At 34.3% G+C, this 19,269-nt stretch overlaps 1 protein-coding gene across 2 annotated transcripts in view; it reads left to right on the top strand.

Annotated features, from left to right (window-relative positions):
• The window catches only part of Pka-C1 (Protein kinase, cAMP-dependent, catalytic subunit 1), a 464,283-nt gene extending 447,723 nt beyond the window's left edge, over positions 1-16,560 (top strand). The window contains exons 10-12 of one of the 2 annotated variants that reach the window (XM_089107085.1): positions 5,676-5,840; positions 11,396-11,527; positions 15,910-16,560. In XM_089107085.1, coding sequence (XP_088963211.1) covers positions 5,676-5,840; positions 11,396-11,527 — 297 coding nt within the window. In that variant the 3' untranslated portion in view covers positions 15,910-16,560. The remainder of the gene's footprint in view (positions 1-5,675; positions 5,841-11,395; positions 11,528-15,909) is intronic. The other variant, XM_089107084.1, reaches the window with a different exon arrangement.
• The last annotated feature ends 2,709 nt before the right edge of the window (positions 16,561-19,269 follow it).

The raw sequence follows: 19,269 nt of genomic DNA, 5'->3' as shown, positions 1-19,269 counted from the left end.
GAAGCAATCGAATATTCGGAAGTGTTGAAAAATGGTTAATTAATTCAACAAACTTATGTGAAAAGTACAAACATACATAACATGTATGTACAAAAAAGTAAAACGGTTCAAAACTGAGTTGCAGAAAACGAGTTAAAAAAGAGAAGATTGACTTTAGATAGAGTTAAAAAGAAATAGGTGACTGTGAAGTGAAAAGATATGGAATTGAAAATGTAAACCCTCTATTCTGTGCAAAAGATGTACAAAATCACTAGAACACGAAAAAATCTCCAAATTTGATGACAAATCGTCAGTGTTGACAACCCTGGCCAAAATCAGGCTAATGGTGTTGACATTTCTACACTGTATTTAGAATATTCGCTAGATTACATAGATCTATTTATCCTACAATGGTTCTTTTGAAGAACCACTTTCTGAATCGTATGAAAGGTATTCAGCTGCAGCAAAACTTTTAGAAATACTATCTTCATCTAAGGGTGTTCCACCCATCCTGTTTATGGGGTATAATTTTGCACCATACTAGACGAGTAACTGACAGACATGAAGAATAGTGACCCTAGCAACATAATGTAAAGCTGTGCAACCTCACAATCATCAAGATTCGGCTTTGCTCCTTTTTTGAGAAGGTATTTAACTATTTCAACATTATTAAATTGTACAGCTTTGTGCAAGAGCATCCGCCGGAATGAGTCTACTGGCTCTATATCTGGATCCTGTGAGGTAAGTTCTATTCATCTCACCGTGACTATGTTGAAGAATCGCTTTCTGTATCAGATGAAAGGTATTCGGCTGCTGCAAAACTTTTAGAAATATTAGCTTCTTCTAAGGGCGTTCTACCCATCCTGTTTAAGGGATCTAATTTTGCACCATACGAGATAAGTATCTGACAGACCTGAAGGGCATCGACTCGAGCAGCGTAGTGTAAAGCTGTACAACGCTCACAATCATTAAGATTTGGATTTGCTTTTTTATTGAGAAGGTATTTAACTATATCAACATTATTAAATTTTGCAGCTTCGTGCAAAGGTGTCCGTTGGAATGAATCTACGGGCTGTATATCTGCATCTTTTGAGATAAGTAGCTGACAAAGTTCAAGGCTACCAGTTTTAGCAGCAATGTGTAAAGCGGTCACATTGCAATTATCCTTGGCATTTGGATTTCCTCCATTATCTAGAATACATCTTACTACGTCAATATGTTTACAACACGTGGCTCTATGTAATGGTGTCCGTTTACGAGAATCTAAAGCGTTAATTTTTGCGCCGAATAAGAGAAGCAGCTGACACATTTCAAGGTTACCTTTACCAGCAGCATAATGTAGAGCTGTCCCATGAGGACCATCCTCAACATTTGAATTTGCTCCTCTTTCTAGAAGATCTTTAACCTCACTGAATTGGTTGTTGAGTACAGCTTTATGCAAAGAAGGTTCTCTATTAGAACCTTTTTTCCCAGCTTTGGGAGAAACTAACTCTATACTTTTCTGGTTCAACATTCAATTAGTTATTTTACCTTCTGAAGGCCTACGTAATGTATTATGCTTAAACGTTTGGTAATTCTTCATTGGTCTTTAATTTTTCTTACGAACTTTAAATGAAGGATTGATCACATCAGAGATGCTCTTCAAAGCTAGTTGAATATATTTATGCAATTTTAAACTTCATTGTTTGGTTAAAAGATTGACATTTTAATAGCAAAAATATGCTAGCTGACAAGCTGTATCATGGAATTGGTGGCTGAGTACATTTTTGATTATGACGTCATTTAATCTTAAATTAAATCGTTTTTTATAATGAAAAAAACTAAAGAGTCGGGCTTATAATAGTAAGAAAATTGCCGGAACGAACTTGACTCAAATTGACGTTATAACTACGACATATGAGGGCGAAAGCCCGTGCTACCAACCGTAACGAGTAGAAAGAAGCGACAGAAAGATTGTGACGCGGACATGAAAAAGCAATTCACGTTTGATCAGAGCTTGAATCCCAGTTTACTTGTGATGATCACAATGATTTTAGATGATGATGATGATGATGATGGTTATATAGAGTTTTACGTTAGTCTAGTAAAAAGGGATTTATTTAAGTGTGAGGGCTATGCTAAACGTCACTTAATCATTTAGCATAAAAATTATGTACGTAGTATGATAGCCGCTTAAGTCAGGTGAACTCTCTAGTCATTTTTTTACTGAACATAGTAGGTTTAGGTTTCTTCATTCACAAACAGAGAAAAACAACATTTTTTACTATTTACGAACGCTGCAGTTATGAAAAAATTGACGTTTTTGCTGCAAAATTGACGTTTTTGCTACCGTGCAGCATAACATGATAACCAGTTTCTTCAATTCTAATACGGCAATAAATAATAATAAAAAAAAAATGAAAAAAACTGAACAAACCTGACTCTTTCAACAATATCATTTCCATATAGCACCCATACACCCACCGCCTCCTCACCACTCTACGTACCTGTAGCCTAAACCTATCTTCCCTGAGACCCCACCTCTCTACCAACGTTCCAGCCTACTACCCTTTAACATACCAGACCATTCATATCAATCTTCAAAACAGACGTCTCCCCCTCCCTCCCAGGAAAAAAATCAAATTACCAATCTTTTAATAAATACTCTTCTTTCAAATATGACTATAAATTTAGAATTTTAATAAACGAAAAAAATAAGACTATTTACTGATGTAATGTCTGGCACCTTGATAAACTACCAAACAATATATCAGACAAAACAATAAATTAAAATCTATCTAATCCCACCCTTTTCTGCATGAGTAATGAAACAAAACTACAAGTCACTTAGCATAAATTCAAGATATTAATGTCCTATTTTATGCCATTTAGAGACACCGTCTCTGTATAAATCCTTATTTCAGTAGATCATCAGGTACTTAAAGCGCAGGACGTTTTTATGCAAATATACAGTGTTGATTTGGTTTGTGATTTACTGTTTTTGAATATGCTTATCTGTCTCAGTAACCATAAAGTATCTATACTATATATACCATATAGTTGACACGAAATATTTGTGACCTAATTTCTTTTACAAAACTACTTTAATTTCATTTTATTTTATTCGCCGTTAAAAGTATTCCCATTAGGGTGTTGGACCTCTAGGTATTTGTGACGTCATTCATAATTTTTTTTCCAAAATTAAGGCCCTAAAAAAATTTTCCCAAAGTCGTGACCTATCTAGTTAATTTTTTCCTACTGGAAAATGGTTTTATGCCAATTTTCAGAAAGAAATTATAGTCAGTCTTTGACAATTATTGTTCTTACAATGAAAGTTTAAAATGGAAAAGCCGACACATAATCAAAATACACAAACACTGAATATAATACATAGTGCCAATAACAAATAGTGATTAATGATGAATAATATGATAAAAAATAAAATGCGAAGAAGAAAAAACGAGGATGATTCTAGCCAGTAAAAAAAAAAGAAAGATAAACATGTAGATATTTCGGTCGGACCTCGGCTCGACCAGTCTCAGCGCACAAAAGTAAATAAAAAGTAAAAAATATTCAGATAAAAGTCCCAAAGACAAAAAAGCCTTTTACACCTGTCAAATCACCTCTACATATCGAAATAGGTATGTTAAAAACCTGAGTATAACGAAATTTTGTGGCTTTTACACCTGTCAAATCATCTCTACATATCGAAGTAGGTATGGTAAAAACCTGAGTATAACGAAATTTGGTGGCTTTTACACCTGTCAAATCACCTCTACATATCGAAGTAGGTATGGTAGAAACCCGAGTATAACGAAATTTGATGGCTTTAACACCTGTCAAATCACCTCTTCATATCAAATTATGGTAAAATCTCTGTATGGTAATATGGTAAAATTTGGTGGCTTTTACACCTGTCAAATCACCTCTACATACCGAAGTAATTATGGCAAATCTCAGTATAACGGAATTTGGTGGTTTTTACAACTGTCACGTCACCTCTACATATGGAAATAATTATGGAAAAACCTCATTATGACGAAATTGGTGGATTCTACAACTGTTAAATCACCTCTACATATCGAAGTAATTATGGTAAAACCTCAGCGTAAAGAAATTTTGTGGCTTTTACACTATTCCGATCATCTCTACATATCGAAGTAGGTATGGTAAAAACCCGAGTATAACGAAATTTGATGGCTTTTACATTTTTGAAATCACATCTACATATCGAATTATGGTAAAATCTCTGTATGGTAATATGGTAAAATTTGGTGGCTCTTACACCTGTCAAATCACCTCTACAATTATGGCAATTATGGCCTCTTATAATTATGGCAAATCTCAGTATAACGGAATTTGATGGTTTTTACAACTGTCACATCACCTCTACATATCGAAGTAATTATAGTAAAAAGCTGATTATGACAAAATTTGGTGGATTTTACAACTGTCAAATCACATCTACACATCGAATTATGGTAAAATCTCTGTATGGTAATATGGTAAAATTTGGTGGCTTTTACACTTGTCCCATCACCTCTACATATCGAAGTAATTATGGACAAAAAACACCAGTATGACAAAACTTGGTGGCTTTTACACCTGTCAAAGCATCTATACATGTCGAATTTCGGTAAAATATATGTGTGTTGTAATATGGTAAAATTTGGTGACTTATACCAGTCCCATCACCTCTACATATCGACGTAATCATGGTAAACACCTCAAAAAACCGAAATTTGGTGGCTCTTTACACATGTCAAATCACGTATATTTATCAGTTTTGAATGAAAACCTCTGTATATCTAAGGAATTTCTTCACAAGGAAACATTCATCGATGATTCGGTAATTGAATCGATCTCAGTTTTGGACAATGAAGTCACAATAACTCGTAGATAAACAACCAAGGCATATGGCTGGATAAGCATAATTATTAATGCGGATTACAGGAGCTAGTCGAATGAGTGATCCTCTTGACGCTGAAACGCAATCCTAGTTGTTAGCTATTTCACTGTCGGGTCCCCAGAATAGTTTTACTAATGTTCGGCAGTTTTACTAAACACTCGGCATAGCATGTATAAGATTAGCATAAAATTTTTGGTATTTCTTGCGAGGTAGCCAAAGCAAATGCTTTAAATGCGGGAGGGGGAGGAATATGGGTGTATCCGTCTAAGGTGGCTTTATGCCACCAGGGTTACGCGGGATGCAGAGACGGTTTTAGGGGCGGGACAGAGAGAGCCCTTGCCACGGGTTCAGAAATTTTAGGGGCGCAAAATTTCAAGTAAAGAATCTAGCGGTTGTAATTTTTTTGTAAATTTTGACAATTTTTTTTTTATTAAAGTAAAGTAGAGGGTGTAGTTAATACACTAAACGAATTAATAAATTAATAAAATAAAAATAAATTAAAAATAATTAAATAATAATAATTAAAATAATTAAACTAAAATAATCAATAATAATTTATATAATAAATTAAAAAATAACAATAAAAATAAATTAAGTAAATTGAAAATAATTTTGCTAATAAACGCCAAATTTTTTTAAAATTTGGCCTGAAAACTTTGATTCACGATTTTAGCCCTAGCCATTATGTCTTTTTTAGGTTTTTTTTTAGTTTTATAAGGTTTTAGTCACAGCGTAAGGTGGTCGTACTTGTGTCTGGAATGCAGTCGCGTCCTCTGCTCAAAATATTTCTATTTTTTTAATTTTATAGGTTCGGTTTCCGTCCCATTTTAGTTCTGAGTTAAAAGATCTATTAAGAAACCTTCTTCAAGTTGATTTAACCAAGAGGTATGGCAATCTGAAGAACGGTGTCAATGATATCAAAAACAGTAGGTGGTTCGCCTCTACCGATTGGATTGCTGTCTACCAAAGAAAGGTAATTTTCATTGTATTTTTGACATTCAACGACAAAATCCGTTTTACCGATTTGATTGCCGTCTACCAGAGAAAGATAATTTTCATTGTATCTTTAATAGTCAATGGTAAAGTCTGTTTTACCGATTGAATTGCCTTCTATTAAAAAAGGTATTTTTCTTTGTGTCTTTTATATTGAACGGTAAAATCTGTTTTACCGATGTCATCTACCAAAGAAAGGTAGTTTTACTTGTATTTTTAATTTCAACGGTAAAATCCGTTTTACCGATTGGATTGCTGTCTACCACAGAAAGATAATTTTCATTGTATTTTTGACATTCAACGGTAAAATCCGTTTTACCGATTTGATTGCCGTTTACCAGAGAAAGATAATTTTCATTGTATCTTTAATATTCAATGGTAAAGTCTGTTTTACCGATTGAATTGCCGTCTATCAAAGAAAGGTATTTTCATTCTTTCTTTTATATTGAATGGTAAAATCTGTTTTACCTATGCGATCTAGCAAAGAAAGGTAGTTTTACTTGTATTTTTTAATATTCAACGGTAAAATCCGTTTTACCGATTGGATTGCCGTCTACCACAGAAAGGTAATTTTCATTGTGTCCTTTATATTGAACGGTAAAATCTGTGTTAACGATTGATTGCCGTCTACTAAAGAAAGATGATTGTCATTGTATCTAATTTTTATTTCTTCTTTTGATGGTACTCTTGCAGTATATATAATTCTTAACTCATTTTATTACAAAGAGATCTTTTGCATACGACATTTTTGTATGTTGCAATGCTGTCTCAGTCCTATCATATGGTTGTTCTATGCAAATTTCACGTTTATCAATTTTGCGATTTTTTTTCTGTATTTTGAACGGATATACCTTTCAACCCACATTCGAAGGCGTGATCGAAAAAAAATTAAAAGATTGTCTTAAAATTTAATACCTATAAGACTCTCTCTCTTTTTTTTTTTTTTTTTTTTTTTTTTTTTTTTTTCATCTTGGTTTTATGTGATCTATCATCTTGGGTTATGTGCTACCTCTATAATGATTTTTGTGTCTGGTTCTTCTTTCTGTTCGTTGGTTTTCCTCCTCATTTCTATTAACGCTCTTATAGACATTCCCTTGTTTGTATTGATAGATAGATCTATTTACACAAAAGCCCAATTGGGCCATGGTGGCATACACAAAACAAGCAAAAAAAAATACAGCAACAAAACATAGACTGAAAAGACGCTAAAACTGATTATTTAAGAAAATCATAATCTCTTTGAAAATTTTGAAACTTCTCAAAATTTCCAAAATCCAATCTCTCGCCCCGACCTCCCTACCAAACTCCTTACTATTCCTATTCATTTGTGTATTACTATTCATAAGTAGAAAAAGAGTAAAAAAAAAATACTCAGTTGAGTCCAAGGCCGTATCCAGGGGGGGGGGGGGGGTACCCGGTTTGAACCCCCCCCCCCCCGAAATTTTTGGCCGACTCGAAAATAAGTCGAAAATAAGTAAAACCTAGGTAAAAATCAGTCGAAAATTGAGTCAAAAATTAGTACCCCCCCCCCCCAAAAGTCAAAAATTAGTAAAAACCCCCCTGAAAAAAAAAATCCTGGATACGGCCCTGGTTGAGTCCCAGGAATTCTTGTCCATTTGGCCCTCTGTACGTATTTAAAGTACTGGGGACAATAAAAATGAAATCTGATTTTTTGAATTGTTTAGCAGGAATATACACAAGCATGAATATATTTAAAGAAAAATGAAATCGGGAATTTGATTTTTAATAACAACGATCTTCATATACAGTTATGTAGTTTTGTTGAGGGTACAGAAAAGTATTTTTCAAATTCCAGAGAGGACAATTTTCTTGTGTTTAATATTTTTTACAAAAATAACCACGAAAACACGCTCATCATATAGTTCGCCATTTCATACAAACACGCCATTCATCACACAGTTGGAATCGCCATGTTATTAATCTTTAAATTTTTAATCTATTTTAATCTATTTCTAAATTTTTAATTTATTGATCTATTAATTTTTAGAGACAAAAATTCAGCTTCGCTTATTTATTTTCACATATATATAACATGTTTCCATCAGCCCATATACCTAATAAATAAAAAGACTTGAATGCCCCAAATTTTCTGATGACTGGCTGAAAATATTGGAGGGAGGGCGCCCTCCCTCCCCCATACGTGACGCCCCTGGGTCCTAGTCTTGTAGCTTTTATTGCTAATTTCATTTTGATTTCTGTGCTGCTAGCTTTTGCACATGTAGAATATTTATTTGCTTAGCATGGTCATTTTTTTGTAGCTTTAACCAAAACTCATTGCGCAGAAAACGAAATGGAAGATACATAAGAGTTATACTTTGATTTATTTTGCGTACATTTGGTATTGCTGCAAGGCCGTACCCAGAGGGGGGGTTAATGGGGTTTGACCCCCCCCCCCCCCCGAAACGTTTGACTCGTAAAAATGGAACAAAAGTGTATATAAACAAATTTGGTGTGGGTTTTTTTAGGTTGTTTTTTTGTACCTCCCCCCCCCCTAAATTATTTTTTTTTAGTAAAAACCTTTCCAAAAAAAAATCCTGGTTACGGTCTTGTGTTGCTAGTTATTTGGTTTGGAATGGAGAACAACGATATGACTCTGTAAGCAGAGTCAACCCAGCTGTAAATGGATACCTGGAGAAGACTGGAGGGGAAATATAGGAAGGGTCGGATAATTTGACCCCACCCACGCATTGCACTCCCAGCCGAAGGCAGCGAATCAGGAGATCGGTAGTACCGATCTCCTGATTCGCCGCCTTCGGCTGGGAGTGCAATGCGTGGGTGGGGTCAAATTATCCGACCCTTCCTATATTTCCCCTCCAGTCTTCTCCAGGTATCCATTTACAGATTCCACCAAATTTACTTAAACTTAAAACTTTTTCGCATGCTGACCAATGGTCTGCGTTGCGCAGGTACCGATTCGGTACCTGCGCAACGCAGACCATTGGTCAGCATGCGAAAAAGTTTTAAGTTTAAGTAAATTTGGTGGAATCTGTAAAATTAGTGTTTAGTGGATTGATGTTGCCGAGGAGTTGCTCACTCTTCGCCACAAGATGTAAACATTGGTGTGCCACTGGTTCAGCCGCGCATATATAGGGCTATAATCATCAGGTGGCTTGCGAATCTAGCTCAGCTTTCCATATGATATTTATGACTGGGGGAAATCGAGTAGACCGATACTTGCGAGAAGACAATGATTGTATAGAATGGGCGAGCAAGATGAGACCGCTATAGGAAAGTCCGTTCGGCTAGTAATTCAAATTATTGCACTCATGATTTAAAAAAAACTTTTCATTTTTGCGATTTTCTTTTTTTTTTGCAATCAATAAAGAAATAAGCAGGATTTGTGAGAACATTACAGAATCATAATTGAGACCCTATTATTAACGCTTTTTTAATAAGGAAAATTTAGATATTGGATAGTCATTACGAGCCGGTTTTCCAAGACACTTTTGCTTTCTTTTCTTTACTTGCGACTGGCACTTTTTGCCGTTAAAACATGACCTATCTTGAATATTTCCCCTCGAAAGTGGGTTTTTTCCCCTGAGATTTTGAATAGTACTTTTTTGGTTGAAAAATGAATTGAAAATGCCTTTATTTTCATTGGGGAAAAATCGCCCCCTCACCCTCATTAGATTTTTAGAAATAAATTCTGCCCCCTTCATTTTTGTAAATTGGCGCAACTGCTTTGATGTCTTTATTGGAAATATCCATGCCTAAATTGATGTGTTTTTTAATACAAGTAGGGTGTCTTTCAAGGTTTCCTTCAAGGCGCAACTTGCTTCGATGTCTTTTAATAGTGTGTTTTTTAATAGTGTGTCCTTCAAGGTTTCCTTCAAGGCGCAACTTGCTTCGATGTCTTTTAATAGTGTGTTTTTTAATAGTGTGTCCTTCAAGGTTTCCTTCAAGGCGCAACTTGCTTCGATGTCTTTTAATAGTGTGTTTTTTAATAGTGTGTCCTTCAAGGTTTCCTTCAAGGCGCAACTTGCTTCGATGTCTTTTAATAGTGTGTCCTTCAAGGTTTCCTTCAAGGCGCAACTTGCTTCGATGTCTTTTAATAGTGTGTTTTTTAATAGTGTGCCCTTCAAGGTTTCCTTCAAGGCGCAACTGCTTTGATGTCGTTATTGAAAATACCCATGCCTAATTTGATGTGTTTTTTAATAGTGTGTCCTTCAATAGTGTGTCCTTCAAGGTTCCTTGTGTCCTTCAAGGAAGTGTGTTCTTCAAGGTTTCATTTTTGTTTACTTTAACTAGCTTTTTCTTTTTTTTTGCTCACCTGTATAAGTATGAAATTGTACGATGCGGCCTTCCACTTTCTAAAAGACGGTGTTGAGAGTGGCTTATATCCCAAATTGAACTTCCCGTCTAAAACTACTTACTAATGCTCTGAGCTGTCACTTAAAGAAGAAGGATGAAGGGATCTTCAAACCTCCTCCCTCCTGGGGTTTGAAGGGATCTTGCACAACTTTGAATTGTGGTCAGTAAATACACTGGATATGGATCAGGAAACACCAAGATCCTGTATTAATTATTAGTCTTGAAAATCGGTAAATTCCCCGTCCCCCTCCCTAAAAAATTATTAAATCCTGGATCTGTCAGAACTTCATGAGTCAAATCCAAATCATGCCTCCTTTTCCAGCTACTACGTCTAGACTGTACTCTACCCTGTCTAAAACAGAGGTTAACAAGCTGTAGTTTGGTCTTTTTAAGTAGTTGACAGTCTTTATACTAGCTATTCGTGTGACGATTGTTTTGTTTAGTAATTTGCCTTTTTTCGCACTTTGCTCATTCTTCTTTTAGCTGACATTCAAGCACTTTCAGCAAGGTCGTATCCAGGGGGGGGGGTATGGGGTTTGCCCCCCCCCAACCTAAAAAAGTGCAAATACATTTTTTTTATGTGTTTTAAAAATTGTACCCCCCCCCCCCCTCCCGCTCTGTGACACTCCTCCGAAACTTAAACATTTCGAAACAAGCTCATATTTTTATTTTTGACTTGAGATTAAATTTAAGTTATTTCACCATCGCATTTTGTTTTTGATGTCAGCTTGATATATATATATATATATATATATTTTTATATATATATATATATATATATATATATATATATATATATATATATATATATATATATATATATATATATATTTTATATATATATATATATATATATATATATATATATATATATATATATATATATATATATATATATATATATATATATAATTTAGGGAGAGAGGAGGGCGTCTATGAAGCCCCTTGCTACATGTTCAAAAATATACTATACACAACTTTCAATACAAAATTAGTAGCTATTGCCACCCCTCCCCCCCTCAACTCCTTCCGGATTTAGGGTGAACGTGATATAATAACATTTTTTGCACCGTGTTTTTGTGAGCTTAGAATAGCATGCATTAATTTTAGTTGCTTTCTAATTTCTTTTAGTTGCTTTCATTTAGTTGCTTTCTAATTTCTTCTTCTTCTTCTATTATCCTGTTTGTCTATCGCTACCTTTAGGTTAACGCACCACTGGTTCCAAGACTTCGGCACCCTGGGGATACAAGTCAATTCCAGGAGTACGAGGAGCAGAAAAATGTTTTTAAAATTGCAAATGAGGAACAATTTCCAGAAGTGTTTAAGGAGTTCTAGGTATTTTTTGTGTGGGAATCGGTTGTTTTGTCTTAATTTACTAATTATCCTTCCCTTCCCAACTTTTCAATTATTGCTGTGTGAAAACAGGGTTGTCAAGTGTCATGAAATTCATCTGTCATTTTTGTTAGTGCTTATAATTTTATAGGATTGTTTTATTTGCGTGACCCATCTTTTTTAAAATGCAAATGATGAAAAATTTCTATAGAATTCTTGCTAGTTCGTTTGTTGGGTATCGGTTTGTCTTGCCTAAGTGTACTATTTCCCTTCGCCTCCCAACTTTTCATTTATTGCTGGGAGCAGGGTTGTCAAGCCTTACGACATTCATTCGTCATTTTTGTTAGTGGTTATCAAACAGTTCTTGGTAGCGAACTGGAAGCAAGGAGGGGCTCAATAGTAACCTAAACTCTAAAAAACGGAATTTTAATACCAATAGAAACACAAAAAGAATCAGATTTTTATGCTGATTTCAAATATATGAGTTTCATCAAGTTTAGTCGTACCCATCAAGAGTTACGAGCCTGGGAAAATTTGCCTTATTTTCAAAAAAGGGTGGAACACCCCCTAAAAGTCATAGAATCATAATGAAAATCACACCATCTGATTCAGAGTAAAAGAGAACCCTACTGTAGAGGTTTCAAGCTCTTATCTGCAATCCTAGGGGGGTCCGCCCCCTAGTCAATACCTCTCTTTACGCTAAAGTTTTTTTTAGTAATTTCAAAAGAGCTATTTATTCTAATTAAATGGCCTTTGTGATTCAGGGGTCATTCTGAAAGAATTGGAACAAAATTCGATCTTTAGCGCCAAGAGCGAGGTACTGACGAGGGGAAGAACCCCCCTAATATATTTAATAATTTCTGTTTGTTTTAAGTTTTAATGTTGCTCCTTACTTTCAGTCGAAAAAAACTTTTTTTATTTAATAATTTCATAGGATTGTTTTATTTGAATGACCCTGTTTTAAATTTTAACCGATGAATAATTCCCATGGAGTTCTAGTTAGTTTGTTTGTTGGGAGTCAGGTTGTTTTATCCAGGTGTACGATTTCTCTTCTCCCGAATTTTCATTTATTGGGTGTCTCAAAGCACAGTTGTCACAGTTGTGATAGCAAAGACTAAATTAAAGTCCAAAAACTGAAAAAAAAACCAACCGCGGTCAACTCAAAAATACACAAATGATTCAATCTTTTGTCTCCAAACTCATATAATATTCATTAAAAGCATTATAAGCAATACTTTCTTAGAAGCCTTTCACCGTCAAACAATGGGAAACATACAAAAAAGGAAAAAGGAAAACATACAAAATAAAAGAAAGGAAAAAGGAAGATCCTCTTGTGCATAGGTTTTAAACTTTGTCACTTTCACTCGGGGGAATGAGTTTGGTCAATAAGGCCTTATCCAGGGAGGTTAGGTGGTATAAGGTAGGTTACGGCTTTTAAGGTGGTGGAGGTAGCAGGGTTGTCAAGTTTTATAAATCCTTAGGTCATTTTTGTTATTGCGCCTAATTTTATAGGATAGTGTTATTTTCATGACCCCTGCTATTAAAGTTGTAAATGAAATAATTTCAATGGAGCTATAGCTGGTTATTGTGAATCGGGCTGTTTTTACTAATTGTACTATTTCCCTTCCCCTCTATTATTGTTATGTGAAGTTTGTAAACAAATCTTGTGAAATTCACCCATCCTTTTGGGTAGTGTTTGTTATTATTTGAATGGTTTGGATTTTGTTTACCATTAGCACTGGAATGGAAAATTCGCAATTAAAGCATTTTCCCTTTTATAAACCTCCTGTCTCTCGCTTCAGCTTGTGGTGGTAGCAAAACAAATGCATTAAAAAAATTACTAGCATAAATTACCAGTTTCCAGCCCAGTTCTTGAAATGTCATTCTTCGTCTTTATCTACGCGGCTTTTTCACTTGTTCTTCTTCTTTCTTTATTCTTTTTCTCACTTATTACTATTATTTTATTTAATAGCGCTGTTTTGCTTGTTTCAGTGCTTAAGAATAATGTTAGTTCTGGTATTCGATAAAACTGATTTATCATCGCTTACTAATTTATGGCAAAAAGTAAAAGAGGCCAAAAGTGTCTCGTTGTTGGGTCTTCTACCACTCCTTTAAACTTCGCAATATCATTTTAATAAGAAGAAAAATTAAAAAAACTATTTCATTGAAAAGAGAGAATAAAAAGAGTTCAATTGATACCAAACTTGTTAGTGTTTTAGGAATTTATGGATAAGTTATCATATTGTAATTGAAGTCCCTATTAAGATCTCTGGAGAATGGGCTCACACACTACAAAATCATAGATTTTATTCAAATATATCATTGGGAACTGTTCTATCAATTGCTCCTAAGATAAGATAAAGTATATTTAAAGCAAAAAAAATAACGGCCATATGCACAAAAAAGCATGGAAACATAAACGTACATCAACGACGAGGCCGTATTTTCAGGGGGGGGGGGTAGGGGGTTAGGACGCCGAAATCTCTCCGACTCGTAGAAGCGTAAAAAAAATGTTCACGAACAAATTTTTTATGTTTTTTAAAGTCCCCGAACTCGAAAAAAAAAAAATAAAATCCTGGATATGTCCTAGATCAACGATCCATAATCTTCCAAATTCCTATGTAAGAAAACACATAAATTAACCGCATAGATGAAACACTACAATTAATCAATAAACTAACACTTCTTTTTAATAAACATATTTTTAAGACATCTGGAAGTTTCAACTTATATAATTCTAGAACTGGTTTACTAATTAAATACACCACTTTGTACATAACTTCACTCTTTTCTATCGCCCATTTCTTTTAAATCCTTTTTTGTGATCCCTGACTATCCTGTTCGAGGCCACCCTCCTTTTGTTGGCCCTAACCGGTTGGCCAAAAGTAGTTTTTTCGCTAATCCATCATCCTTCATCAGGAAAAGGTGGACCAACTGGCTTAAGCTTTCTGTCATTGTGGCCCTAGAGATTCGGATTGAACTTCATTTCTCATACAGCTGTTTGCTATACTGTCATTCAAACGAGTCGCCAAACATATCTTAAATACGTTCTAAAACCACAGTGGCTATATATAACGTTTGGAAAAAATCGAAAAATATAAAAGTAATCTAAATATAAGAAATATGAGATATAAAAATAATGAAAAACGGAAGACAGAGTGTGTCTTCTGTTTTGTAGAGTTTCACTCGTCAAAAGATTAGCGTTTTTTTAATATATTTTTTTTTGTTGAGGAATGAGGTCGGTGGCGTTGCGGAGGTCCTTGCTGAAATATCTGCTCTTTGCCTTTTCGCTTCGTTTTTTCAACTTGTCGAAAATCAACCTCGTTTTCTTGATTATTTTATATTTTTTTTTCGTTTTTTTTATCAAACGCCAAACCTGTCGTACATTTTTTTTTTTTGGGGGGGGGGTGGTAGGGCAATATTGAATAAAAATTTAATTTTACATGATAGTTTGAACAAGAAGTGCCTATAAATTTTAAAAAATTCAGGATTTTGTGGGGGGGGGGGTCCGGATCCTCTCCCCCTGACGTCCCTTTTCTTAGTGAGACAAAAATATGATAATTTGAACAAGAAGTGCCCAGAGATCGGGAAAAATTTAATATTTCGTTCGGGGGTTTCCCTCCCCCCTTCCCCTGGGTACGTCCCTTTCATAGGTGGGACAAAATTATACCAAAAGCTACAATTTCTAAATATTTTTTAAGCAAAAAAGAGAGCACTTTACAGAAGTATTTTGAAAGGGATGTATCTAAACAAAAAAAGAAACTTGTAAGTATTTTAGAAAAAAAGATCAAAATTACTTTAACCACTAGATTGAGCTTTTTTTGAGGGTGGTGTACACATCTAACTTTTCCCAAAAAATGCCAGGATCCTTCCATACCTTCAAAAAAAAAAAAAAAAAAAAATCTCACAGTTTACATTCCACTCAAAGATTTTCAGCAACCTTTGATAAAGGCCCACACTTCCGGCTAATGTTTCTTTTTGATACAGAAATCAGATGGCAAGAAAGAAATTTACCGTTCTTTCCCCCTCCCTAACAAATATTGTACCAAATAATGTGTTTGCAAGAAAATGGTTGAATTAATTCCATTGTTAGGCATCACAACAAATCATCGTAACGAGGTTGTAAATATCATCGTGAAAGTGTGCCGTTTCACGATAATAAAATTTGAGTTTAAAATAATTTTATTCATTTTATTTAAAGCAAAATCAATTATTAATTTTAAATGCGATATTTATATTATCAAATTATATAAATGTAAAAATAACAAAATAGATAAAAAAATATAACAATTAAAAAGTAAAAATAAACATGAATAAATAAAAGAAATGTTAGAATAAAAATTAAACTTCATTCAACAATTTTACTAAAACTATTTTTTTTTCAGGTGGAAGCACCATTCATTCCAAAGTGCAAAGGGCCTGGCGACACTAGTAACTTTGATGATTATGAAGAAGAAGCCCTTCGCATATCGTCGTCAGAAAAGTGCGCCAAAGAATTTGCCGATTTTTGATTTTTCTCCCGTGCTCGCACGATTTTGTGAAAAAAAAAGTTCGTGTGGAATATATTTTGTACAAATTGTATGAAAACGACGTTTTGTTTGTGACAGGTGCAATTTCGGTGTTCATTATTTGTTGGCCGGTGTTATATACTGGCTCTTTAAGAGCTTTTTTACGTAACTTAATAAGTTTTATCGCTTTTTTGTGTTTTGTGCGATAAAATGCTGTGGATGGCACCCGAATTACGTAAATGAGAGAAATTGAAGTTTTGTTTGTAATAACTGTGATTTAATGTACGGTTGTTGTTGTTTATTTGTGATTCTTGACCTGACAAATCCAACAGTCAGTAGTGACCTCTTTTCTTCCTTCTAATTCGTGACATTGAAAAAGGTGCTTTGAATTTCAGCATAATTCCGCTGCGTTTTATTGTTTAGATTTGCTCTCCCGGCACTTAGTTTCCGTAATAAGATTCAGTTCAGTTCCTTTTATCAAATCATTATATTTTAAAGTTTTTATTGAAATATAAGAATGTCGTTTCCCTTTTGGTTTTGGTAATACTTTTAGCTAGTACATTAACCATGTGATTACCCGAGGGAAAAACGCTTAGAAACGAGCACTTGAAAAAAAAATATAATACAAACGCTTTAAATGCGGGAAAAATTAATTTACATTTCTTTTTCTGCTACCTGCAAAAATTTATATATCTTAAATTATATGTTAAAATTATTTTATGTCAACTCGAGGACTGTTTGAAACAACCTAAGTCCTTAAAGATGAAATCTGATTAAGTTTCCGGAAAAGCCCAAAATTTGAATCTAATGGAAAAGACCTTAGTATACAGTTCTGCAGCTTTTATTAATAGCAGGCAAAAAAAAAAAAAAAAAAAAAAAAAAAAAAAAAAAAAAAGTGGGGGAGACATTAAGAGGAAAACTTTAAAACATATGACACCCAACAGCTTAAGCAAAATGTATGTTTCCTTTAGGAATGTAGTTGTCTTTGCAGATCAACAGATTTTGAATTTTTAGACAAACCGTTTTCAAATTTAGCAAATTAGTTTCACTTATTTCTTTTCCCAGTTCAATGTTGCAACACTGACCAAAATCTGGTGCCACCCTAAAAATTTTGCTTACGGAACAACCAAAAGGAAAACTGTGGTTTTCAGGCGTGAATAGACTGAACATTAGCCCGGTGGGCAACATAATATTTATTTGGTGCCCTTAAGTCGTTGATTCAAAACGAAAGCGCAGGGTACACCTGAAATACTTCATAACGAGGATGGCTTTTACGTCCTGTCATTTATTGCCAGTTTCCAATCTTTTCTTTTGAACAGGAGCGTTAATGGGGGGGGGGGGAGGGTTGCAATTGCCCCCTCCTAGACTTTGACAAATATCTTATTTTTATTTCGTAGGTATTTTCTATTTAACATGGGTAACTGGTGGTCCCCCCTCCCTTTGCGGTATGTTTTCGTAAATTGGCGCCACTGGTATTGAACCACAAATAAATACAGGCTAGGAGATGGCTAAGACAATAAACAGTTTATAAATAACAATTTATTCAATTCTTGACACGCATAAAAAAATATACAGCATGAACATAATAATGAAAAAACCACAAATTGTATCATTTTTAAATTGATTAATTTATAAAAAAAACTATTGAAGGCAAAAGACCAAATAGCTTATTTTAAAGATAGAATTACCTTCCGAATCAGGAAATGACGTTCCACTGCAAAAACAGGAAATCGTAGTGGTTACAACTAATAAAAACTCAAAATAAGATAATTTACAAAAAAACAATTGGCTACGGGGAGGAGGAATTAGGTTAACAGAACTTTGACTTTTTCTAAGACTTGACAACCTCCTCCCCTCAAAGCTGCCCCAAGAACCTCAGAAAGTTCTTGCGCTAGGTAACTAAAACTTTCTTAATTCAGTTTACAGCTATATATTAAGGTCTTTAATTTGGATCTCACCCCTCTCAGCCTTTTCATTAACTTAAAAAAACGAGCTTTGAAGTGAAACTTTCAGAAAAGGACCTACTCAATGTCTTTTAAAGCCCCTAGCTCAACCCCTTTCCTATTCGTAAGGCATAGAATGTTCTATGAAAACAGACTCAAAAAAAAGAGAAAAAAAATTCATTCCACCTCCTGGGATCCACCTTGCCTAGGTATAATCAGAAAAAAGCAGTTTCTTTAGGTGCCTTCACACTACGCTGTAGAGCCTCCACACTATGATAACTTACGATTCAACAATACGTTATGTAATCTTAAGGAGCAACATTTGTCCGTAACATAGGCAGTGCCAAGTACACTCGATCTCTACTTGAACTTTACGTTCGCAAGTATGTTTTACGTTAATGAAAAGTCAATATAGCAGCAATAGCCTCATTCCACACTATTAATTTTTGAATAGTTTGCTTATGATGACTTTATCTTGGCTCTATTCCAGGGTGCAAACCGTGGTAGCTTTACTTTAATTGCAGAACTTACTCAAAGTGACATCACCAGGAACGGTTGTGAAGTTACTACTGGCTTATTAAGTTTGTAAGGATATAATCTTTAAGAATTTCAATTGCACTCACTGATCTTTCAACATAATTTAGTCTAATTATACTTGTAATATTACTATTAACTTCAATAATTGTAATGGCAACGATGATAATGATGCAGAGTTACTTCACTGGTTACTTCACAGAGTTGCTTCTTAAGTATCATAAGTAGAAGTTACTAAAAAAGTAAATTTAAAGCTGCTTTTCGTATGGGCCAGCTACTGCAAAATGTCAACTGGAACGAAAAAAGTCGTAACTTTTAGTTGATTTGGTTGAATCTGGAGTGCAGCCCTAATGTGGAAGGACTCATTACAGTGAGAAAGATGTTACGATAATGTAACACAGATTAACCACTTTGCAGTGAAAATTACTTCGTAGTGTGAAAGCAGTATTATCATTCATTTCTATCTTTTCTCTCACGTTCCAGATAGATTTGAAAAAGTCCGATTTCCTTTTGTCATGAAGTCGTCTAATGTTTTAAATAATAATAATCTTTAATAGAAATTTAATTTGATAGAAAATAATAATCTTTTAATAGAAATAGCCTAGAACTTCAAAATATATGGGCGACCTACAGAAATTTCCACGAGATAAATGAATTAGCATCAAAAGCCTTTTTATATAAATACATTTTGTAAAGAAAAGCAAAAATATGGCACAACCCTTCAACAATGAATTCACAAAATAAATTCCACTCGCAATGG

The sequence above is a fragment of the Artemia sp. Qi Xiang Cuo genome, chromosome 21 (genome assembly GCF_049724085.1).
Source record: "Artemia sp. Qi Xiang Cuo chromosome 21, ASM4972408v1, whole genome shotgun sequence".
NCBI lineage: Eukaryota > Metazoa > Arthropoda > Branchiopoda > Anostraca > Artemiidae > Artemia > Artemia sp. Qi Xiang Cuo.
Note: the sequence above shows the minus strand (reverse complement) of the source record. Positions and strands in the feature narration are given on the sequence as shown.